The sequence below is a fragment of the Heterodontus francisci genome, chromosome 24 (genome assembly GCF_036365525.1).
Source record: "Heterodontus francisci isolate sHetFra1 chromosome 24, sHetFra1.hap1, whole genome shotgun sequence".
NCBI classification, from domain to species: Eukaryota; Metazoa; Chordata; class Chondrichthyes; order Heterodontiformes; family Heterodontidae; genus Heterodontus; species Heterodontus francisci.
The window spans coordinates 47,113,650-47,139,747 of record NC_090394.1 but is presented as its reverse complement, the minus strand read 5'-3'; the positions used below and the strand labels follow the sequence as shown (position 1 = coordinate 47,139,747).

The following is a 26,098-nucleotide window of genomic DNA, read 5'->3' as shown; positions in this document are numbered from 1 at the left end:
TAGTAGTTGTAGCAGAGCTAGGACATTATAGACAAAGTCTAAGAGTCTAGATTAGGTCAACTAATAACTCTTTGTTTTATACACATTATTATTTACACTCTCCTCAAGCCTCCTTAGCTAGTATCCTTTGTGCTGCTACTCTCTCTTTCCAGAAGCCCATTACCATATGACTATTACATCATCATCTCTACAGTGGGAGGGGTTGCTGTCACTGTCTCCAACATTAACCTTTACATGTCCTTATACTACACTTATAGTATGCATTGAACCTTCCAGATTCTTAACATGGTCATCTTCCTCCTACACTCAGGGATGTAAATCAAGCAATTGTATTGGGTGCTGAGGTTATTCCAGCATCCTCTGCACACCGAAATTGGTCTATGCTCAACATGAGTAATAGACTGGTTTCTGTGCAGGCACAAAATGAGGGAATTGGAGTCAGAAGCATAAAAGGCTAGAGAGGAAAATAATAATAAGTTCATGTATAAGTTTCAAAACTTTCCCAGGGAATAAAAATCCCAAAGGTCAAATGCGTCCTCTCCAGCTACACAGATACCCTGAATAGTGTAACAATGAAGTCCTGTGATATTGATCACAAGTTGTGGGAGTCAGTTGCCAGCGTTCGCCAGAGCTGGCAGGCAGCCATAAAGGCGGGGCTAAAGTGTGGCGAGTCGAAGAGATTTAGCAGTTGGCAGGAAAAAGACAGAAGCGCCAACTGTGTAACAGCCCCGACAAACAAATTTTTCTGCAGCACCTGTGGAAGAGCCTGTCACTCTAGAATTGGCCTTTATAGCCACTCCAGGCGCTGCTCCACACACCGCTGACCACCTCCAGGCGCTTACCCATTGTCTCTCGAGATAAGGAGACCAAAGAAAAGATGTTTGAACTCATAAATTGAAGGAGAAAGAAAGTCAATGGAGAATATTTTCAGTGCACAGTACCAAACCCATTTATGTTATTAATTATTAAAACTAAAGGGCAAGCTATTTCCTGCCCAGTGGGAAATTGTGTTGTTATTTGCTTCTCATGTGAAAAGTATAGTTCTGACTCATTGCTCTCTTAAGGCGTGGCATTCACACATCTTTCATTGGCTTTAATGATTTGCACAGAAGTTAGTGCCTTTCTTGGATTAGCCTGGACATCAATTGAGGAAATGTTACTAGTGGCTGAATGCACTGCGGTACCAAGCCAATACTCACTTTTCCGTGCTCAGGTGTCTTCAACCCAACCTCCAATCCAAAAGAATTGAATTCTGAGCAAATTAATTGAGCCATTCACGTATGTGCACAATTTGCCCTCATAATATACATAATCGAAGTAGAACTAGGAGAGAACCGAAACCAGGAGCTAAAAATTGGATTCGGCCCATTTTCAGGCACAGTAATTGTGATTCGCTATTAACCAGTGCCCGGTTGAGTTGCGGCAGGCAGAAAACAAACTTGGTGTTGCCTGCTCATCAACATGACTGCAGCTTGCAGCCCAGTGCAAAGTACATTGCTGACTAGCTGCACGGTCAGCAGGGGGCCGAGGAACATGCATGGCTAGCATGACGTATAGCTAGGCTGCATTTCTTAAAGGCAGCCTGCCCCCTGAAAGTGGAGTTGTACTCAGGCTCTAGCAGCTGGTGGAACAGTCTCAGAAAGCCTTTGAAGGAAGGAAGGAAGGAGACTGCAAATGAAGCAACAGGCCAGAGAGAGAGGGCTCCCAGGTTGTCTAATGTGGCGTTGGAGGCCTTAATGCACGAGGCTGATAAGAGGAAAGAGGTGACGTTTCCACAGGAGGCAGGGGGCCCTCAAGGCATTCACTCCAAAGGAAATGGAAGCAGGTGGCCACAAAGGTGGTTAGCACTGCAGCCTCACAGCTCCAGGGACCTGGGTTCGATTCTGGGTACTGCCTGTGCGGAGTTTGCAAGTTCTCCCTGTGACCGCGTGGGTTTTCGCCGGGTGCTCCGGTTTCCTCCCACAGCCAAAGACTTCCAGGTGATAGGTAAGTTGGCTGTTGTAAATTGCCCCTAATGTAGGTAGGTGGTAGGGAATATGGGATTACTATAGGGTTAGTATAAATGGGTGTTGATGGTCGGCACAGACTCGGTGGGCCGAAGGGCCTGTTTCAGTGCTTTATCTCTTAAAAAAAAAATAAAATAAAGGTGAATTCCTGGAGTCTGGCCTGGAGGACCTGGCTGCAGTGCTGGAAAAAGTTCGATAATCTCACATGATGGTCAAAGTCAGGAAACACATCTTCAAATGACATCTGCCCACCACACCACCAACCTCTCATGTTGTTAAATGCATCACACCCCCATTACTCACCCATCAGCAACCTCATGCTTAATATTCAGATAGTCCACTGCACCCTCATACCCATCTCTCACAGTTTCCACATTCTTCCAGCTAATCAACTATGGCAGGCACATGACCCAAACACATTGCAACACAGTCACTGACATTCTTCCTTCTCTCTTGCAGGTCAAAGTCACATATAACCACAGAAAGCAGCAGGGGACTGGCACACCTGCATGTTCTGAGCCCTTGGGAGGAGATGGTGCTCCACATTATAGAGGCGACAGTCACTAAGGCCATTTCATTTGGCGTTACCGAGAACATTCAGGATGAACAGTGTGGTGCACCTCATGCACCTTCTCAATTCCACTTCACCCTCATCCTGCTATCTGGAAAGCTGCAGATTGTGAGAGCATGGCTTTTTGCTTTCCACTCCAACACACCTTCCCTCACCCCAATCCTTCCCATCTGCATTTTTGCTTTCAGATACCCAAGAACTACTGCCTGGCCAACCAGTGCAGCCTCAGCATAAAGGGTGCAAGCAACAGCAGACATCTGATGAAGCAGCACTGTCACTTGACATGACAATTGCAGCCACTAGCTGAGATCCTGGCACTGCGTAAACTTTAGAGGGTAGTACAGAGTTGGGATCAGTATGTGGTGAGTTGCCGGGTTTGATAAGGCTGCAGCCATGCCAGGGGGTTGGGGAAGGATAGTTCATGTCCCAGCTCACCAAACTACGAAGTCACAGATGAGTTCTGCTGCAGAGGACTCAGATGAGGACTTTGTTGATGTGGCGTCTGGGAGAATGCAGATGGGTGTGCACACAAAGATGTCTGATGCATTGGCATGTCTACCAGAGAGCCTATTGTCACTGTCAAGGAGCATAGAGGAGTCCGGTTCCAACATGGCACAGGACTTGGTGCAGAGCTTTGAGGCTGGAAGTGGTGGCCAACTCCATGACAGCATTTGGGGACCCAGCCGTGATGCAGTGCCTGGTGGCTGATATCTCAGCTTCCACTGCAGCACAGGTAGAAATCATGCAATGTTTCAGTGCTGCAGTGGAAGCTCAGACTGAGGTCACGAGATACATGCTTGCTGCCATGCAGGCTCAGAGTGCTGCAATCACGGCTATGGATACCAGTGCTCAAAGGGACATTAAGGCTCTCTCAGCAGTCCAGCAATCTCCGCCCCAACACATTACTAGGATTTCTGAGGCACCGCCCCAGGGGAGTGGCAGTGACTCCATGGAGCATGAACTTGCTGTCCTGTCTCAGGATTACAGCATTCGTGCTTCCACCATTGCCACTCCACTTGTGGCCTTGTTGTTGCTTGTTAGCCAACCAGCCAAACTGCTACTGCCCATGCTGAGGTGGTGTAGCCCAGACCAGAGCTGCTTGAGGTCATCCTGCAATGGAGCTGAATTTCGCGGCCACAGTTTCTTGATGCTGTCTGTGGGCAAATGAGGGAAATGACGACAAGAACTTATTTCAAACTAGAAGTGAAGACTCATTCTAATTAAACGGATGAAAGAGTTCTTTCTCTTAAAATTCTTCTTGTATGTTTTCTGCTCAATAATTAGGGTAGGTAAGACAGGAACTCTGGCTGATGAAACTGGCTGACTACTTGCCCAAGGTGGATACTGAATCTACAAACCTCAAACAGTGAAGCTAGCATAAAACCGAGGAAATAAAATGTTCACATTCCTTTGACTCGATGATATAAAAGCAGCTTGCCTGTTCATCAGGTTTATATTCATTTTTACACAAACTGTAACAAACATCATTCAAGAAAGGATCAACTCTCACTTAGCATTTCAGTGATAGGTTGTTAATTACCATTTACTTGTACCTGCCCATTTCCTGGTGAACTGGTGCCAAAATTTTGATTAAAATCTAACATTTTGGATATCAGTAATCGAATGAATGCCACGTATTTGCAGTTTATTTAGGACTGATACAAAAGATCATCACATTTTCCCCTAGATTTCAACATGAAAGTCCTTAGGATTTCTGGTCGCATGACTTGAGAGAGTAAACCAGATTCAACAGTACCACATATGTTTATTATCTGTATATTTCACAAAAACATTAATAATAAATGTTTATTAAGTCTGATACAGCCCCAGGAATAAAAAAAATGCCTGTTACTAGGCATTTTTACTGGATATCAGCAAAATAATAAGCAAATTAAATTAAAATTGACATAATAAAATGATTTGGAATTAACTCAGTTTTCTTAAAACAATCTTTCACTATTGAAATTTGGATATCAATCTTCTCTGACAACAACAAAAACAACAACATGTTTATATAATGTGTATTTTGAAGGTACATGTCCTCAAGGACCTCACAGAAACATAATGAGAAACAAATTCACACTGAGACAAAGGAGCACATATTAGAAGGTAACTAAAAGCTTGGTCAAAGAGGTAGGTTTTAAAGAGCATCTCAAATGAGAAGAGAGAAGTGGAGAAGCAAAGAGGTTTATGGAAGGAAACAGAGCTTAGATAGCTGAAGGCACAGCTGCCAGTGGTGGGGTGAAAGGATGCACAAGAGGAACACGGAGTTCTTGGAGGGTTGTAGGGATAGAGGAGGACACAGAGATATGAGTGGTGAGGCCATGAAGGGATTAGAACACGTGGATAAGAATTTTAAATGGGAGGCATTGAGGGACCAGGAGGCAATGTAATGTCAGCAAGCACAGGGGGAATGGGTAAGCCGGACTTGGTGCGGGTAAGGATATGGGAACTGTGTTTTGGACAAGCTGAAGTTTACAGAGGGTAGAGGATTGGAAGCTGACCAGAACAGCATTAGAATCATTGTGTCAGTAGATGATGAAGGCATGGATGAGGGTTTTGACAGTAGATGGGCTGAAGCATTCACAAGGACGGGTGATGTTACGGAGGAAGAAATTGGAAGTCTTTGTGATGTGGAAGATATAGGTTTGAAGGTCATTCATTTTCTTTTCATGGGATACGAGTGTCACTGGCTAGGCCAGCATTTGTTATCCATCCCTAATTGCCCTTGAGAAGGTGGTGGCAAGCTGCCTTCTTAAACTGCTGCAGTCTATCTGGTGTAGGTACACCCACAATGCTGTTAGGAAGGGAGTTCCAGAAGTTTGACTCAGCAACAATGAAGGAACGATGATATAGTTCCAAGTCAAGGTGGTGTGACTTGGAGGGGAACTTGCAGGTGATGGTGTTCCCATGCATCTGCTGCCCCCATGCATCTGCTGCCCTTGTTCTTCTAGGTGGTGGAGTTCACGGGTTTCGAAGGTGCTATCGAAGGAACCTTGATGAGTTCCTGCAGTGCATCTTGTAGATGGTACACACTGCTGCCACTGTGCGCTGATGGTGGAGGGAGTGAATGTTGAAGGTGGTGGATGGGGCGCTGATCAAGGTTGCTGCTTTGTCCTGGATGGTGTCGAGCTTCTTGAGTGTTGTTGGACCTGCACTCATCCAGGCGAGTGGAGAGTATTCCATCACACTCCTGACTTGTGCCTTATAGATGGTGGACAGGCTTTGGGGAGGTGAGTTACTCGCCTCAGGATTCCTAGCCTCTGACCTGCTCTTGTAGCCACAGTATTTCACACGGCTGATCCAATTCAGTTTCTAGTCAATGGTAACCCCCAGGATGTTGATAGTGGGGGATTCAGCAATGATAATGCAATTGAATGTCAAGGGGAGATGGTTAGATTCTCTTTTATTGGAGATGGACATTGCCCGGCACTTTTGTGGCGCAAATGTTACTTGCCACTTATCAGCCCAAGACTGAAAGATGTCCAGTCTTGCTGCATGCGGACATGGACTGCTTCAGTATCTGAGCAGTTGTAAATGGTACTGAACACTGTGCAATCATCAGTGAACATCTCCACTTTATGTTGGAGGGAAGGTCATTGATGAAGCAACTGAAGATGTTTGTCAGTGTACATGAAACCTGATGCAATGTCTTCAGATGATGTTGCTGAAGGGGAGCTGAGGCAGGAAGAGAATCCATTGTTAGGTAGATAAATCTAGCAAGGGCAGTCCCACTCAATTGGACAACAAACGAGAGGCATTGGAAGAAGATGGTGTGGTCAACTGTGTCAATGGTTTCTGAGCGGTAGAGAAGGGCAAGAATGTATAGTGCACCACAGACACAGAGGAAGTCACTGGTGGCTTTGATTTGGACCATTTCAGTTTGTGACAGGTGCTCAAACCTGATTGAAGAGTTGTGAGAAAGATGGGCATGGATTTGGGCGACATTTACCTTGCTTGTCAAGGGGAATGTCGGAGTGGGGGTGCCTGGGGAGGGGTGGTTGCCGCAGAGGCAACTGAGACATAACTGCATTGGATTATTGATATGTGGCTGCCTAGGATTATGAGTTTGAGTCTATTATTGCACTCGATCATAAATCTCTAATTGCCCAAGATTATGGCTGCGGTATTCACTGGGAGATGTGCTGAGATCAGGGTAGTTCTGATATTGCACAAGAAACCCGGAAGTAAAGTTCAGCATATCGTCAGTGGCTTTTTAAATGAAGCTACTTCATTACCATTATACTCTGAGTTTCCTATCCAATGAATGGCAGCGGGCATGATAAGGACCCACGTGACACAATCACAACTCCAGTTTTTAAAGGGTCAACTCAGAAACGCAACTTGCAGGAGATTGGAGTTGGAAGCAACAGAAGCAGAACTCAGAAGCTGCGTCGCACTTTCATGACGTATCCTTTTATGCACCGCTTGAGGCAGTGAGGAGTTGCAAAGAGATATACTATTCCCCAGCAATGATAGTGTCAGCAGCAGGGTTCTTCCTAAGAGGCATGGCTGGAGGTGGCACAGAAAGTCAGCAGCAGGAGCGGAGTGCCACGCTCATGTTTTCAGTGCAGGAAGTGCTTTAATGACCTAATCAGATCAGGAAAGGGGAGTAAAGTAGCACATTCACCTACATCCTGCTTTGCATATCACCCCACCCCACCCTGCCTTGTCAAGCTTACGCCACATCACTCCTCACATCCACTTACCTTGCACACCCACCCATCCTGCTCTTCCTTTGCACTTCCTCACGTCCCCATCTATCTATCCACCACTGCCACTCACCCACACATCCTTATGCAATTTCATGCCTCTCCTTCATAGTCATCCTCACCAAATGCACTCCATCCATCAGATGAACACATGCCATTACTCTCACTCCAGGGTGAGGGAGCCAACAGGAAGAGGCTCTTTATGCATTTCCCAACTTACAAGTACCGAGGCGGGTGGCACTGGAAATCAGTGGAGTCTCAGTGTGCCTGGCTGTTGGAAATGGGGAGCTCCCAGCTGGTGACACAATTAAATATCAGCCACCCATATGTCATAACAGCATTGTCAAGTTGAGTAAAATATGATCATTTTCAAAATGATAACCTTGCACCATTCTTAGCTTGCTAGTACTATTTCATATCTTTTATCTCCAACAGGGCCTTCAGGCATGCAGCAGAAGTTGCTGGAGTTCACAGATAATAATTCCTCAGAGGTCGCAAGACAAGTGCAGACCATACACCAGCTCAGATACTCTCATTTTAATGGGAGCAGTAAGAGAGTTAGTTGATCTTTCACATGGTGATTCACACTTCGCAAATGAGTAAGGTTGTGGTAGGTACAGCAGTGGAGAGTCTGCATCGGAGGGTACAGCCCTCTGCAAGCTCTGTTCAGCTGGACACTGATCTATACCCCAGGGGCCATCGATAAAGAGATTAATCATTGAGCAGCAGCAGAAAAACGTGCAATGTACTGACTGTCCTTCAAAGCACACTGACCATGATTGCACAGAGAATGGAGGAGTCTGCCTCAAGCCTGAGCAGGTTGGTGTCACAGAGCACAGTGATTAAGTGTTCTTGGATGGATAGACTGGCCAATTGCATGTAACTTCTAATGCAGCAGTCACGAGTCCATGCAGGCCTTGAGCAAGGGCTTACAGACTCTGGATGCCATCTTAAAAAGGCTGACAGATATCCTAGCCTTTGCCCATCAGTGCCACATTGATCTGCAGAAAAGTGCTCTCCAGCATAGTGGGATCAGTGGAGTGTGGCTGGGCCATGAGAAGGATGATGGTGATAGAGGACATGGAAATGGGGCTCCACTCAAAGCACTTCCATTTCTTAACCATTGCACCCCTTCCCAGTCAGTGCCCAACATGCTGCCTCGTGTCCCAATGGCCAAGTGAGCCCATGCACAGATACGAGTGGAGCAGTGTTTGGCAGGGCCCTCACAGACTCCAAAACCCAGAGGACATTGGCCAAGAGCATCTCAACAGTCAGAGCAGGGATCTGGTCAGCTGGAAACAGGGGAAACTGATTTAAGTTCAGATTTTCAAGTGGGTAAGCCCTTAATTGGCATGGAGACAGATTTCCTGTCAAACTAAGGGTGGTGGGTGAGCTTTTGAAGCTCAAGGGCCAACCTTCCAGCTTCGGAGAAGAACCCGGTTGCCGTACAATGTAAGTAACTGGGAGGGTGCCTCAAGAAGATGCCCTCTCAGCCACTTTTTAAAAAATTTTATCAAATAAAGAAAACGGAGCCAGGCCACCATTGTGGGACGTTGGGGGGAGTCCTCCTACAGGGTGACCTTTGGCTCCACCCCCACCCTGGCAGGCAAGGAGAGCCTATAGGGTTGCCTGGAGTGCTGGCACCCCAGCCTGATGCTGGATGCCCGCCCACAGGCAGTTGTTCCGCCAACCACCCCCCCCACCCCCCCACCAAACACCCCCTCCCCCCCTACCGTTGCATCGGGGAACTGAAGGCTGACTGGAAAATGCTGAAAGTATGTTTAATTAGGCTTTTCGGGTCCTGAACTCGCCATCTCCAAAATGTCTGGTGCTGGGAATGGCAACCTGTAACCGACACACTGCCCGGTGCTGGTATTTGTGGAGCCCCCGACCCCAGCCTCCATTCCTACCTTTGAGGGGCCTTGAAAATTCAGCCCGCGGCATTGATTGTAGCACTCCTGGGTGTCATTCCTCAGGTTTTTGAGAGGTGTCATCAGCCACGTTTTAAATCGATATCCCCTTTGAGTGGCCACCAATTAACTCTGCTTCCAGGCGAGAAGTGTGAGCGAGGTTGGACTGCACAGGAAGAAAGAATCTTGGCAACTGCCCGGGAATCTTGCACACTCCTGCATAAATATCTTTTTGTGGTTGCACACCAGCTGCACATTGATGGAGCGAAAAGCATTGTGGTTAACAAATACTCCTGGATGATCTAGGGGTGCCCTGATTCCCATGTGTGGGTGATCTGGGAGTGTCCTGATTCCCATGCGTGGGTGATCTGGGAGTGTCCTGATTCCCATGTGTGGGTGATCTGGGAGTGTCCTGATTCCCATGTGCATGCAGTCAATGAGACCCCATGCCCATTCATTCTGACTCACGTCAATGCAGACAATGTTCACATAAGAATTGTCGGCCATGGAGAACAAGCCATCAGTGTCTTATGCATGTGTGGGCTACCAACTGCAAGATCCTGCAAATGTCTCCAGCAGAGGCTGGAAGGATCCAGAGGCAAAAAAGCTGAGTGGTGACTTTGACAGCCACTGGTAAGATGGCCATCCAGGTCCAGCTGGTAGCAGGTATTATTTCAGCAGGCTGCTGATGTCTGCCACCACCTGACATGACAACCGGAGCCTCATGAGACATGGTCGTTCCCTGTAGAACCAGTGTGCTGAATATGGCCTCCTGTAAGCTGCTGTCCTCTGCTGCTCCCCTCCCTTCTGTGCAGCCAGAGGCCTGCAATGAGCAAGCTGCTTCTATTGCTGGTCATCTTGGTCCTGATCTGATAGATCAAGTTTTCAAAAAGTGTCGAAAGTCAACTATCAGCAAAAGTACTGTGAACACATTTTCCCACGAGCAGGTAACAAAGCAGCTATGAATACAGAGTATGTAGTGCAATATTTCCTGGAGATAGATTGACCCTTTCAATTGCTGCTGTGTTCTCGCCTTGTTTTCTCTGGAGAGTTTCAGAAAGCCCAGGAAACCCATGGGTCACACTTTAAGCTTCTAAATCTATGACAATATTGCTCTCTAATTGAACAATTAACGTATGTTAATTGCCAACCTGCCTCTTGCAAGAGGGTTGCCCGATGCAGCATAACATATGGTGTGAAATCCACACCTATGGGCTGGTTGGAGCCAGATTTCCGATGCACAGTCATTTGCATTGGCTTTAAACCCAAACCCCCAACCACTACCCCACTCCTGAAACCACACTCACCCGAGCCTACGCTCTCCTCCAGGTAAGATTCCCCTCCATCATCTATTACTGCACTCAAAAGTCTGTTATTGAACTGGATTACCAGTCTATTAATGGACTGAATCATGGGCTGAATTTTCACCATGGAGGTGGGAAACAGGAGCCGGGTTTGTTTTCGGGTCAAAAACCCGCCTCTGCTGGGAAACTGATTAAAGTTAAAGTTTTTGCATTGGTATGGAGACGGGTTTCCTATGCAATTCGAGCCAGTGGGGGCATAAATGAAGGCAGGTCAGATGAAGTGTGGGATTCATTTAGACTCCCCGCAGCAGCCATCACTGAGGCTGTTGGCTGTCCTGAGGGAGAGATCTGTGATTTGTGCCAAAGGCTTCCACTGCACCAGAGGGAAGCAAGCTGTCACAGGAGAGCCAGAGACCCGGCATCCATGGCAAGCAGCCCCTCCGCTTCATTAATGCCGACCTGGATCTAATGCTGGAGGTTATGAGGGAAAGGAGGGAGGTCTACCCTGGAGGGTGGCAGGAGCAGGCCACTTTGTTGTGCAGCAGGGGCACCTCTGCCAGTGCCATCTCCATTCACTTCCACCTCCTCTCTCATCTCCTGCTTCGATGAGTTGTCTTTTTCCAGGGTCTCACCATCCTCAAGGTCCACACCTCTCTGGACGGCCATGTTATGGAGAGCACAGCAGTCCACCACAATGACCGAGACCCTTGCAGGAGGGTATTGGAGAATGCCACCCGACCAATCCAGGCATCTGAATCGCTTATCTTCAGAAGACCGATGGCCTGCTCAATGGTTGTCCTAGTGAGCAGGTGGCATTGGTTGTATCACCTCATAGAGACAGAGTCATAGAGAGATACAGCACTGAAGAAGGCCCTTCGGCCCACTGAGTTTGTGCCAACCAACAACCACTCATTTATACTAATCCTACATTAATCCCATATTCCCTACCACATCCCCACTTTTCTCCTACCACCTACCTACACTAGGGACAATTTACAATGGCCAATTTACATATCAACCTGCAAGTCTTTGTCTGTGGGAGGAAATCGGAGCACCCAGCGGAAACCCACGCCGTCACAGGGAGAACTTGCAAATTCCGCACAGGCAGTACCCAAAACCGAACCCGGATTGCTGGAGCTGTGAGGCTGCAGTGCTAACCACAGCACCACTGTGCCGCCCCTCTATAACTCTTGTCAGGGACTGCTGGAGAAGAGTCAGTAGCCATCTCTTCAAGGGATACCCCTTGTCCCCAAGGATCCATCCACGCACCTTGGGGGTTGGAGTGAAGATCTGAGGCAGCCTGGACTGGCAGAAGATGAAGGAGTCACGGTAGCTGCGAGCGCACACATGGAGGAAGCTCTTGTGGTGGCAGACCAGTTGGATGTTGAGGGACTGGAAGCCCTTCCAGTCGATGGATCTGACTGGCAGGTCACTGGGTGCCTTGATGGCCACATGGATGTAATCAATGATGCCCTGCACCTGATGAAATCCAGCAATGGAGGTGAAACCCACTGACTTCTGTGCCTGCGAGGCTGCTTGTCATTAAATGAGTGCACTATCCAGCTCTGACAAAGACGGCATCAATGACCAGCAAGATTAGGTTACGTGCAGCCGTTTTTGAGCTGCCACTATGCTCTGCAGTTACTCCTCGAAATGAGCCAGATGTGAAGAAGCTCAAGGCCACAGTGACTTTGACGGCCACTGGCAGGGCATGGCAACCAATGCAATGAGGTCTTTGGCGATGAGGGCACAGATGTCTGTGACCATCTGCCTGGAGAGTTGCAGACTGTTGCGGCACTGGTTCTCAGTCATCTCTAGGTAGCTCCATCTTCAGTGGTAAATCCTGTGTTTAGAGTTTGGCTTCCATTGCCTTCCTGCCCCTCTTTCCTCCCCTGTGCCCTCCTAATGCCCAGGGAATTGCCCTTCCTGCAGAGGGTGTTGCCCCTCATCGTCACTGGGCCCAAAATCTGACAATTGTACCCCCATTGCCAGTTGAAGCCTTCCTTCTGGGCAGGTGGCCGCCCAACTGTCATTGGCATCCTTTCCCCATTGCTTTTCTGTCCCCGTGTTGCCAGGGAATTGCCAACCCCATTTAAATCCCAGGTGCTGAGTGCACACTCGCGCTGCCACTTCTGCAGTGCCAAGGGCACCCTGTTACCAAGTGCCCAGTCCCCCTTTGCCCCGCTAACCCTTTTATGGGGCTGGAGTGATGACCTGGGGCAGCCATGGCTGGCTCCCCGCTCTGGACCCACCTCCCTTCCGCAGATCTGTTTCTGAAGGCACGGGTAACCCGTGCGCACCATTAAAACTTTAAGCCTCAAACCTTGACAAACCCTTAACGAGCTTTTATACAGTTTTAATTAGCTTCAATTGGGAGGAAAGCGAGATTCATGTCCCGCCCAGCTGATTATTGTCAGTGCCAGGAGTGACTTGGTGAAATTGACACACTGCTCACGCCAGTATTTTCAGGGCACCCCCCCCCCCGTGCCCCCGCCTATATTTCCAAATTCAGAGCACCCTGAAAATTGAACTCCATAAGTCTATTACTGCACTGGTTTATGAGTCTGTTAGTGCACTTGGTAATGAATGAAGTAAGAAACACTTCTAAATGACTGGATTTTGTGCAGGAGACAGGAGTCCTGGCACTGGGCCAAAAAGGTGGGGGGAGCCCTGCCTCTGCACTTTTTCAGGCCCCTGGAGCGATCCTCTGGTCTTTGGCCGTCAAAGTTGAAGGAGGCGGGATCCCTGTCCCTTTAAAACACTTAATAGGGATGGGGTTCCCAACCCCAAGAACTGCCAGCCAATCACTGGGCTGACAGCTCAACAGTATTGGCAGCGCTTCCGGGAGCAGTGGCCACTTCTGGTACAGCAGAGGCCACAGAACCAGGTCCAGTGTTGGAACCCTAGACCCAATGTAGGTGAGGCAGGGTCGCCGGGCTGGTGTTTGGTCCGGGGAAGGGGAGTCCTCGGGGGTACAGTGATTCCCAAGAGGGGGATTCTCCACGGCCCACGAAGGAGAGACCACCCCCCCACCGAGCCTGCAGGGAGGGCATCTAATTTTCCAAGGCATTCTCCCACCCCCCAACTACTGGTAGGATCCCAGCGGTGGCGGCAAGAGGCCCTTAATTGATCAATAGGCTACTTGAGGGCCTCAGTTGGCCTCTGGGTGGGAAGGCCGACATCGGCCTATCCTGCCACTGGAAGATCTGGCCCGGCAATCCTGGCATCGCGTTCCATGGTGGCCACTGCCGCTCTGATTCTCTGGCACCCGCTGCCACGGAATCTAACGTCGGGCTTGAAACAAAATCCAGCCCAAAGGGTGGTGGAAATATGGAACTCTCTTTAGCAATTGATGCTCAGCTAATTGTTAATTTTAAATCTGAGGTTGATAGATTTTTGTTAACCAGCGACATTAAGGGATATGGAGCAAAGGTGGATATGTGGTGTTAAGTCCCAGATCACTCATGATCGAATTGAATAACGGAACAGGCTTGAGGTGCTAAATGGCTTTCTCCTATGTTCCTATCATGAGGAAACTCCTGCTGCATTGGATCATGAATATATTACTGCATTGGATCATAAGTCATCAACTGTACTGAATTGTAACACTGTTGCTGTATTGGATTATGAGTGTGTTGCTGCCCTTGATTAGGAGTGCGTTAGTGCAACAGATTATGACTGTTCGTGAAGCAGATTTTGAATCTATTGCTGTACTGGATTACAAATATCAGTACTTTAAACACTGCTGTTTATTTATTTTATTTTATTTAAAGATATAGCACTGAAACAGGCCCTTCGGCCCACCGAGTCTGTGCCGACCATCAACCACCCATTTATACTAATCCTACATTCATCCCATATTCCTACCACATCCCCTCAATTTCCCTACCACCTACCTACACTAGGGGCAATTTACAATGGCCAATTTACCTATCAACCTGCAAGTCTTTGGCTGTGGGAGGAAACCCACGAAGGCACAGGGAGAACTTGCAAACTCCGCACAGGCAGTACCCAGAATTGAACCTGGGTCACTGGAGCTGTGAGGCTGCAGTGCTAACCACTGCGCCATTGTGCCGCTGTTCTGGAGGTGTGTAATTTCTTAAAATTACTGTTCATACATGTTGGCAGATCTCTACTGCCTCAATCACATGACCATTCTTCATGTGTCAAGTGAGGCAAGATGGTGAACATCAGCAAGCTATTCAGTTGTGAAGCCTATCAAAGCTGATCCATCCCGCAAAGTGTTAGTAAGTGGACATTGGTTGAGGATTATGTCTCACTCTGTGGACCTGCTGAGATGAGCTACAACACCACAGCAGATGTTGCAGCTCAAACCAGCTAATTGAGCACAGACTGGGGATTGAACTTGTGACCTTCCTGGTCTGCCTGGAGTGGAACCAGTACTTTCTAGGTATTTTATGATTCTGATGAAGAATAGGGCTTGAAGTCGACAAAAGCCATACACTTCTTGTGGATTTTGTAGCCATTCTTAGCCAGTTAGAACCTTGTTTTTGTATAATCTAATGACAGTTACAAAATCTATACACATTTTTAACCAGGCCACTAAACCTTCTAATGATTTGCAATATATGGAAACACTGCTCAAATTGAAAAATACTGACGGGGTGAATAAAGGAATCAAACAATGAAAATGCACTGTGCTTGGAATAATTGACCATAATGCTTTGAAATCAGGACAGCTATAGTATGAACATTTGTCCAGTTTGTGCAACGAACAATGGCATAATGTGTCAAAAATGTTACAGAAATGGTTATAGAAAAACCATTAAAAAAATTTCCTTGAGCAAAACAAGAAAGTCACAGTGCAAGGATCAAATGTTGCTGCACATTTTCCTATTATCGTGGACTCAATTTAATTTTGCGGCTCCTTAATTTTAACACATTGAGTTTTATCAACTCTTTCCACACTTTTAATTTTGTGATTGCTAGTCAAAGGCCATATCAAAGCTTTGATACTGAGACGAAATTTTATGCTCTTCAAAATTCTATGAAATGCCTAGTAGCCAAAGTAATTTCCGAACATTGCAGCCTATATTTAACCAGCAATATTATTGCTGTAAGTTCATTCCACTCCGATTCAAGAAACATCCAAAAAGAATCACACGTTGTCCAGCCAAGTCTCTAACTTGTACACTAATGAGATACAGCCTATTGAATTAATTTATTTTGAATTGGCTAAAACTTCACATTGTTGTATTATTGTTGGATAGCTGCCTATTTATTTGGCGGTAGACTCCAACCAATAAACAAGAGGAAGTGTGTGGGGCAATTTTACTGTTTTGAACGCAGTGCCAAATAACCAATTCTAAATTAAGCATGTACAAATTTCCAATAAATACACAGCACTGAATAGAAATTTGGAAACTTGTTAATTCAACACTTTATTTCATCTCTTTTGGCTTTATTATGTGGCATATTATGAATTAATGATCTTGTTCATGCTTCAATTTCTGTTTAAAATAAATTAGATCTCTACTTGTGAATGTACTTTATACCCACAGATTTGAATGCACATAGAACAAGCTATGAACAGAAATCCATTATTGTTCTCCTCTGACATCTTCAGATCCATGGCTTTAATTTCTCAAACACTGATTTTCCTGTACGCAATATTCATTTTGGACCGTCTGTTTTGATGATATTATCGGATGGCAAACAGTCCCTAAAATTAAAGGTGTGAATAAGAACAAGCATATCAGTTTTGCATCTCCAACTGGTGCAAATTCCTGCCTTCTGCAGAAGATTAGTGACCATAATCTTTTAATGTGCCTTTTCTGAGACTTTTTTTTAGTGGAAAATATTTAAAAATATATGGAAAATAAAACTGCATCACTGGGTAATTATTTCTCTCCCAAGCTCTTGGTGTTTAAAAGTAATTTGCATTTTATTGCAGTAACCTACTTACTGATGATCCCTGCTCCTGAATCAATCAAATTACACTGAAATCATTGGTCTGCTCAATTTATAATTCTCAAACTGACCTGAAACTGACAATGTGATTATTGGAAAAAGGGCTATTGCAGCTTTAATGCAATAGTCCCTAGTATGTGAAACATATAAATAATATATGCAATGCATTTTTTATTGCCTGACAGCATGCTGTTGAAAAAACATAAAACCTCTTGATACCATAGCACCAGTCATGTGATGTATTGTAGCTTCAGGGCCAATATCACTAATCCCTGAATCTAGCACCAGTTACATGATGCACTCAAGGCCAATATCACTATTAACCCTGTTATATCACCTGAATCAGCTTGATTCACTTGGTGGCACTCTCACCTCTGGTTACCTGAGAATATAAACTCTGCTGACATTCCAGTGCAGTACTGAGGGAATGCTGCATTGTAACAGTTATTGCTCTTCAGAGGAGACATTAAATTGCAGATCTGTCTATGTGTTCCGGTGGATCCCATAGCACTACTGAAATGGGAGCAAGAGGTTTTTCCTGGCAACATGGCTAAATTTACTCCCTTGGATTTATCTTATTGCTGATATTTGGACATGACTGAAGCAGAATGGGGTCCACATTTCTCACATAACACTCCAAAAGTACATCATGTCAAGTGCTTTAAAATGTTTTGACAATGTGATGAGGTGCAACATAAATATCAGCTTGTTTTTAAAAAGAACTCATGCCTCCACATTGCAAGTTCCCTGTATATTCCCTTCCTCCAAAAAAAATTCTACACAATTTATTATAAAGGGACAAATGCTTAACGGTGAAGTTACCACTATATGGTTGATTTTCCAACTCCTCACCTACAGAAAGGTAACTGCCTCACCACAATTATGGACTGGGAAATCATAGGCATGCTGTCTGGTATCTCATGAGCAAGCATTCGGAAAATTTATCCTAATAATTCAATCTAACAGGTCCTACTGATATTCAAAAACTAATTTGTCTTTGTTCTAATAGTTGAGGACGTTAATTCAATGACAAGAATAAATTCTAACTTTATTACTCACCGAGAGTCATTCATTAATATTTATTCTGTACCAAGAAATTTGGTCCCCGAGGAGAAACATGGGATAAACAGCCAGTAAACGTGTTCACTATTCTTATTGTTTAATCAGCTATGGCAAAATGGTTAGGGCATTTACGTTAGTGGTCACTGCCAAGAACTGAGATTAGTTTTATTCACTTCCTTGTGACAATGACTTTGCAATATTTAAATAGCAAGAGTGAGGATTTTTAAGGCAGGCTTCTAAAATATAAACAAATTAATTAGTTTACACCTTAGGCATGAGACTATAATTTACTTCATATTAGCTATCAAAGAATTGGATAAAGTTGATAATGTTGTTAGTTCTCTCACAACTTCTGTTGTTTTTAAAAAAAGGAACATGTTTTCTTAAAAAAAGGAGTCAAATGCATTCAATTTTGAGTTATGATCAGATGAAACCAATCGTTGTTTTCTCCTTTTCTGAAGATGCTGAATCACGGTGGAGGTTGGTTCCACTGTGATGACCCACACTCTGGTCCTTTTCCCAAATAGTTACTTCCCAGACAGGGGGTTTTGACAACTATTCGATTGTGAGTGATTCCCCAGCCCAGTATCGTCCCCACCAGAGATCCATGTAGATATATTTGCCAGCAATGAATAACGATGAGCTTTCAATGGGAGAAAATGGTCAATTTTTGTTCCCTCCTTAGCTCAGCAGCAGAGGCCAGGAGGAGCAGCACTACTTCTGCCACAGCTGAGACCACCTAATTCAGCTCAGTCTGGGGATTAAATCTGGGACCTCCTTGATCCCTATGGTTCAGTTTGGTATGGGATAGTAAATTTATCAACAGGGCCATCGGAACAGCTGGAAAATGTTTCTATACTTGTAAATACAGATTTTCAAAATCTATTTCCATGTAACAGATCAAAAATGACTGGCAATGTGTTGTGGTGACATCATTGCACATGGTGGGCTGAATTTTATGCACGTGATGGAGGTCCTGATGCAGGGCCAGAAAGGTGGGGGGATCCCTGCCGTGGCTGTTTAGGAGATCCCTGGCTGCATTTTACGGCACTCAGGCAGTTAACTGCCCAGCTGCCTGGGTCCCTCTCCCTTTAAGTACAGGAGGATCCGACCTCCAAGAGCTGTCGGCCAATCAGAAGGCTGGCAGCTCAGCAGCGCCATGCTGGAAGCCCGGAATGAATTAAGTGGGGGTGGGCTCACTGGAGCCAGTTATTCAGGTCTCAGCAAGGGGTGGGGGTTGTTGACACAGGGCAGCCTTTGCTGCCAGGAGCCCTCCGTGAGCCACAAATTTCTCAAGCAGGAGGGCGCACACCCCTACTCTCCCAACAGTCCACAGGAAGGCTGCTATGTTTTACTGGGTGGCCCCCCTGCCTGGCTCAATGCCAGTGGCAATGGAAAGATGCTCTGAAGGGCTTCAATTTGCCTCTGGGTGGAAGACCGTCCTCAGTCTTCCCCACTCCGACAAAATTCAATAGCACCAGGAAGGCGAAGGGCCCTCCACCCCCTGCCTTCCCTTGCCATATTCCGGGCCCCCACCCCCCGCCCCCCCACCTCCCTGCCTGTCCCCAGAGGACTGAAAAAATTCAGCCCGATGTGACTGGGAGTTGGGTACAGTGATGGTCACCCATGTTTGACAGCAAGTATGCAACCAAATGGGAACAGAGAGGCCTTTGATTTGTAAACAATGGAATTTCACAAATCATACCTTTTTATTCTGAGTACCCATCATTTTGTTCATACTGATTTTAGCATTTGTGATGTCGGCTAATACAGCTTTAACACCTAAAACATGTGATGACTGCAAGTAGACAAACACACAAGCCAGTATTTACACACAACTCCGTGCCAAAAGTGTTGCTTTCATGAACCACGTAGCACTTCTTAAATTTTCTGGAGATTATTAAGATTTTTGTTTAAATATGAAGTTTCAATGAAGCTGAACTCAGCGCTTTTAATGGGTAGGTGGTAAAATTAGTCATTTTTCTTTTTTCTCTGAATAATAGCATTAGCTAGCATCCACTGTTGTAATACCAATTTGGTAGGCCTGTGCTGCTTCACTGAACTGTTACTGAAGGGTTTTCTGCTGATCAGAACAAAGCTGCAGGCATATCAGGCAGTGCTGCTGTAACAGAATTTACATTAAATTCAGATTGATAAAACTACATCACAGCATTGCTCAATCCACCATTGATTAGATTAACTTGATGACTGTGTGGCCCTTTTGCTTACCATGCCTAAACACACTACTCAAGTTCTGCCTCTCTCATCTGCCCTTAATTGTGAAACAAATCCAACATTACTTGGATAATTCATTCTTAGCACAGTGTGGACATATAATTACTCCCATAAAAAAGTGCCATCAAAGCATCAACTCATAATTATAGCAAGGAACAATGGGATTATTTTTTCACCTTGTGATCCTGCAAATGACTATTTGGGATAATGCTATCACCTACAAACAATATATATGTAGCAAACCACAGGAAGTGAGCAGAAATCTTCCTTTGTAACTATGGCAACAGACTGTTCTAAACATCCTACCTCACATGGAGATCAAAGAGAACATTTCAGAAGTTGGAGATATAAATGCATTTTCAAACCTGGAAACTTGAATAAAAGTTGATTTTTATCAAGTGTGGTGGAAGGGTCTATAAAGTAAATTGAACTAGATATTTCTTTTATTACTTTTTAACAGTATCTCAGCATGCAGACCCAGGGCCTACTTTCCTTTCTGAGTATCTTGATTTTGTGGTTGTGGTTAAGTTTATCATTAAAGCTTATGGAGCATGACTTTTCATGTTAAAGCAACTAGAATTAATGACTAGAAAAAGGAAAAAAAATCTGCATTTATATAGTGCCTTTCATGACCTCATGATATCACAAATCATTTCACAGATAAAGAAGTATTTTTGAAATGCAATGCAGGGAAGCTAGTAGCCAATTTCTGCACGTCAAGGTCCCAAAAACAGCAATGGCATAAATTACCAGATAATCGGGGAGGTGGTGGCATAGTGGTAATGTCACTGAACTAAGAATTCAGAGACCCAGGGGACAAGGGTTCAAATCCTACCATAACAGTTGGTGAAATTTAACTTTAAGGGGAGATGGTGGCGTAGTGATGATGTCACTGGGCTAGTGGCCCAGGCTAATTTTAGGGCGGCACAGTGGCGCAGTGGTTAGCACCACAGCTTCACAGCTCCAGCGACCTGGGTTCAGTTCTGGGTACTGCCTGTGCGGAATTTGCAAGTTCTCCCTGTGACTGTGTGGGTTTCCGCTGGGTGCTCCAGTTTCCTCCCACAGCCAAAGACTTGCAGGTTGATAGGTAAATTGGCCATTGTAAATTGCCCCTAGTGTAGGTCGGTGGTAGGAGAATTGAGGGAAGGCGGGGATGTGGTAGGGAATATGGGATTAATGTAGGATTAGTATAAATGGATGGTTGATGGTCGGCACAGATTCGTGGGCCGAAGGGCCTGTTTCAGTGCTGTATCTCTCTATGACTCTATTGGCGTTAGTTGAGAGATAAATTATGGCCATGATATCAAGAGAATGTCCCAACTCTTCTTCAAATGGCATCATGAGATCTTTAACTGACAGTACCAATAGGATTTTGATTTATTGCCTTAGCTGAAAGACAGCACCTATAACAGTATAGTACTGCACTGAAGTCAGGCTTAAACTTGTTCTTAAGTCCTGGAGTAAGCTTTGGAATGTCCTTTGACCCCAAAGCAACATTGCTATTACTGAACCAATGCTGACATTTCGTAAAAATAATCAACTTTGGAACAACCAGACCTTCTAATATTTGGTGGAATTATGCAAAATTTCACTCATTTTACAGTGAATTAGTTCATATTGTTGAATATGCCATCAAGTAGGGTATTAAAAATAAGCTGCCATCTTATACAGCTTTCCCTTGAAATAACTTGTACACTGTTTCTGTTCTGCTTGTTAAAATCTTAATAACCGAAGATACGATGTTAACCCAACACATTCATGAAGTTGCTGCAGTGAAATTGCTTCTGTCATTCCTTCTCAATGAAAATGATCAAAAGTACTCAGAAACTTTCAAGATAACCTCTAGGCAAAGCTTTAATTTAATTACTTGACTCATGCCTGCTTCATGAAAGAAATAATTAGAATAAATTAAATCTGAATGTGAGAGCACACCTTAAATAGATGCAACTGAACAACTCAATCTCTTTCACTGATGATCAGTAGGGGGGGGTTATGTTTATACATACTACATATTTTGCAGTTCATATCACAGATTTATTACATAACGATTAGAAGTAAGGAAACTGTGGCTATATTTTGTCCTCGCCTATTTTGTCAAGAAAAACAATATGCTAAATAAGGAATATTAATTCATTGGTTGGGAACTTACATTAAACTTTTAATGGAAAAAAATCCTGAAGTTAACTTTTTAAAAAGTGGCAACCAAGATGGCCACCGCAATTTGCATCTGAAACACATTTTCACATTCCAAGGTTCAACATGAGACAGAGATCTGAGGAGCATGGATCCAGAATCAGGAGTTGCTCTAAGTTATTGAATTACTTAAGATTGCTTCATTAGCACAACATTCAAGGCAATCCTAACAACTTGACTTTCAAAGAGCAAACCCCACCAAGTCTAAATCCTGGGACTCAGGGAGACAATTCCAAACCTTGAATCTCATTAGAAAGTTCCAGAGAATACACCAGCTCTGTGAAAGCTGGGAGTTTCCTTGAAAAAAGATAGTCAAGCCAGTAACTCAGACTGTGCAGCAGCAGAAAGGCTCATCAGAAACGCTGTGTGCCTCCCTTTCTCTCCAGGTATCACCACAAGTTTGAAAACCATCTGTGACTGTGGACCCTCCAAGCCTACAGACTGCTACAGACAGAGATCAGGGGAAGAGAGCCACCTACAAGGCTGCCTCCAAGAAAGCCTTAAGCCAAGCGGGCCAGCCACAAAGGGCACTTTGACCAGCCAAAGATTTCAGTAATACAACTTCATCCGGAAGACCACAGAATTATCCAACCTCACAGACTGTGTATTTAATTTTTATTTATTCTAGACTGTAATCCAACCACAAAATCTACTTATCACTCTGTAATCTATTTGTATGTATGTGATTCCCGTGTGAATGTGTGCATGAATGTGTAGCTTTTTTTATTATTTTTATTTATATCAGATTTAGATTGTTAAGTATAATAAACACACCTCTTTCTTTTTTAAACTCAAGAAAACCTGTCTGATTGGTTCTTTCACTATCACATTAAAGGAAAAAGTTAAAACACTCACTGAGGTGGTAAGCACAACCACTGATTAAAAAGGAATAAACCCTGTTGCAATCAAATAAGGGCAACAGGCGAGCCTGTGACCCCCTCCTCACCTGGCCGTAACATATTGCATGCTACACTAATTCTTGCCAAAGGTCTTCTTTCTTGCTTCTAACCCGGTTTCTGCTTCTTCAGATTCAAGGGAAAAATGATTAGCCACTAGTCTTAGGAGTTCAGACCTTCTAGCCTTGGCATGGACAGTAATCCCATACTGCTCAGCCATTTTTCTCAGCTCCTCTATAGACAGTGCTTTTAACTTATCCCAAGTTACTTCACCCTGGCTTGGAGAGCTAATAGCTTCAGTCGCAGACATGTTAGCGCACACACATTCACAAGAAACCTGTATTGAAATCTTGCTCTTTTTTGATTGGGAACAAATTGGCTCCCACTTCCAATTTCTCATTTGTCTTTGGGTCAAATCCAGGACAGTGGTCCCCAAATTTCTGTTACATTGTTTTTTATGTCGTATCTTTGTACCTTACTACCTCTTCAAAGTATTGACAGAACTCTCCTAGACTTTGGCAGCACCTGGTGGCATTTGAATAAAACTACACTATTTTGAACAGAACAACAAAACTCCTTAGTTCTTCTCACCTTACAGGAACACACAGTCAAAAATGAAAACAAAATCTATTATTTCCTAATGTATCTTCTAGGCAGTTAACGTTTAGCTACAAATAATTCTACACCTTGCACAAATATACCTTACAAGCTTATAGAATACTGTATTTCATTCATTAAGTCAATCAAGATTTCTGCTGTTGTTGGAAGAATGAGACTTTGAAAGCTCAAATGTAATGCTAGATGTCAACAGGGAGGTTCCACAATTTGCAAAGGAAGTTCAATTTATGCATAAACTGCATGTTGTAATGTTTTAATCGACATAGTTCCTTTTGTGTGTTTTCTATTATAAAATTGAGATTCAGATCCTGCTCCATGTTGATTAATACAAGTCAGCTTTTATTTTGAGGTGGTCACAAATTGACTTCTGTGGATTCCCAGCTTCAGTCTGGGAGCTATTAGTTCAGAATTTAAAATATAAAATGTACACCCACCCAGTCACAATGGACACGAACATACGAATTAGGAGCAGGAGTAGGCCACTTGGCGCCTTGAGCCTGCTCTGCCATTCAATAAGATCATGGCTAATCTGATTGTAACCTCAACTCCACATTCCCGCCAACCCCCAATAACCTTTCACCCCCTTGCTCATCAAAAATCTATCCACCTCTTCCTTAAAAATTTTCAAAGACGCTGCTTCCACTGCCTTTTGAGGAAGAGAGTTTCAAAGACACACAACCCTCAGAGTGACCCCTAGTTCTAGATTCTCCCACAAGGGGAAACATCCTTTCCACATACACCCTGTCAAGACCCCTCAGAATCTTATATATTTCAATCAAGTTGCCTCTTACTCTTCTAAACTCCAGTGGATACAAGCCTAGCCTGTCCAACATTTCCTCATAATACAACTCACCCATTCCAGGTATGAGTCTAGTAAACCTTCTCTGAACTGCTTCCAATGCATTTACATCCTTCCTTAAATAAGGAGGCCAATATTGTACACAGTACTCCAGATGTGGTCTCACCAATGCCCTGTATAGCTGAAGCTCCCTACTTTTGTATTCAATTCCTCCCGTAATAAATGATAACATTCTATTAGCTTTCTTTATTACTTGCTGTAGCTGCACACTAACCTTTTGCGATTCATGCACTAAGACACCCAGATCCCTCTGCATCTCAGAACTCTGCAACCTCTCACCATTTAGATAATATGCTTCTTTTTCATTCTTCCTGCCAAAATGGACAATTTCCCATTTTCCCACATTATACTCCATTTGCCAGATCTTTGCCAACTCGCTTAACCTATCTATATCCCTGACAGTTCAAATGTCTGCAAATTTTATGCAAGAAAACGTAACGATACTGCTGGGCTCCAAACTTTTACTTATTCTCTCTCTTTTCTTTTATTAAAACTATGAACATACATACGAACATACGAATTAGGAGCAGGAGTAGGCCACTCGGCCTTTCGAGCCTGCTCCGCCATTCAATAAGTTCATGACTGAACTGATTCCTCCATATTTCCACCTACCACCGATAACCTTCCACCCCCCCCCCGCTTATCAAGGCACTGGTGTGGACGTAAAAAAAGCATATTTCCACATAAGTAACATCACAACAGCTCATTAACATCATTCAAGGTTTTACTCTGGTCTGCTGACCTAAAATTTGCCCAGAAAATAACGTTTGGGGTCAGAAAAACATTTTTGCCTTGAAGTTATGCTGTGGTAATTAGTGTATGCATGAATGTCTGCTGCCATTATAATTTCAAGGCCTCGGTCATGAAATAAATACTGACTGCTTTCACATTTAATGTTTTTCCCTTACTCAGAGTTGAACATAACTTGAAAGTACCAAAATCACAGTATTCAGTTACTATTCTAATATGCATATACCCACTATATATTGTTTACTAGAACATATTGTTCTACATAATCTATTTTAGAAGTAATATGTTGTGTAAGTGAAATGAATAAACTGAGCTGTCTATGCTATAGTTCATTTGGTCAATTGGTAGCTCTTTGGCCTCCTAATGACTACAGTCAGAGAACAATAGTAGATCTTCAGCAGAGCTGCTGGCTGCAATATAACTTATTCAGAAGCTGAAAGGCAGATTTTTCAGCAGTTATCTACGGCAAATTGGATGTTTAATATGTATTTCCCTCCTACCTTTTTCCTTCCTTTCTTCAAATTAAATTGAACAAAGTTACCAATCCAATTGACAATGTAATGAATCAGGCTAAGGGTGATTTAGTGGCACACCATGCGGTTATGAAATCTGGTTGAACTTAGTTAACAATGAAATTAATGCAAGGTGTTACCCATTATGACTTTGCCCACAGAATAAGTGTAACCAAGGAATTTTCCCTTCCATCAATGGTGCCTTATGATTTTAATCATAGTATTACTTCCTTGCAAATTAGCATACTTGTAAAGCAATAACTCAAAGATTACAGGAATTCAGTTCACACATTTGACCTGGCCAATATTCCTTCCTCAAGTAACACCATTAAAAACTGATTATATGGTCCTACATTCATATACTGCTAGTGCAACCTGGCTATGCACAAGTGATTGCATTTCAAAAGCAAAGCATTTGGGGGATGACATAAGTCGCAAACTCCTCCTTCCTTTCTTTACAGATTCTACAAATTAGTCTATCTGAAACATAAAAATAAATTACTTTTTAAACTTACGCCACAGTGTTCAGCAATAACCAT

At 44.2% G+C, this 26,098-nt stretch overlaps 1 protein-coding gene across 11 annotated transcripts in view; it reads right to left on the bottom strand.

Moving 5' to 3' along the window:
* rbfox1 (RNA binding fox-1 homolog 1) overlaps nt 1–26,098 on the bottom strand; it is a 1,351,350-nt gene that overhangs the window by 487,208 nt on the left and 838,044 nt on the right. For 6 of the 11 annotated variants that reach the window (XM_068056115.1, XM_068056118.1, XM_068056113.1 and 3 more), the window contains one exon: nt 16,024–16,186. The exons of 4 other annotated variants lie outside the window; for them this stretch is intronic. In XM_068056115.1, coding sequence (XP_067912216.1) covers nt 16,024–16,096 — 73 coding nt within the window. In that variant the 5' untranslated portion in view covers nt 16,097–16,186. Of the gene's footprint in view, nt 1–16,023; nt 16,187–17,493; nt 17,557–26,098 lie in introns of those variants that run through there. One more of the 11 variants, XM_068056116.1, reaches the window with a different exon arrangement.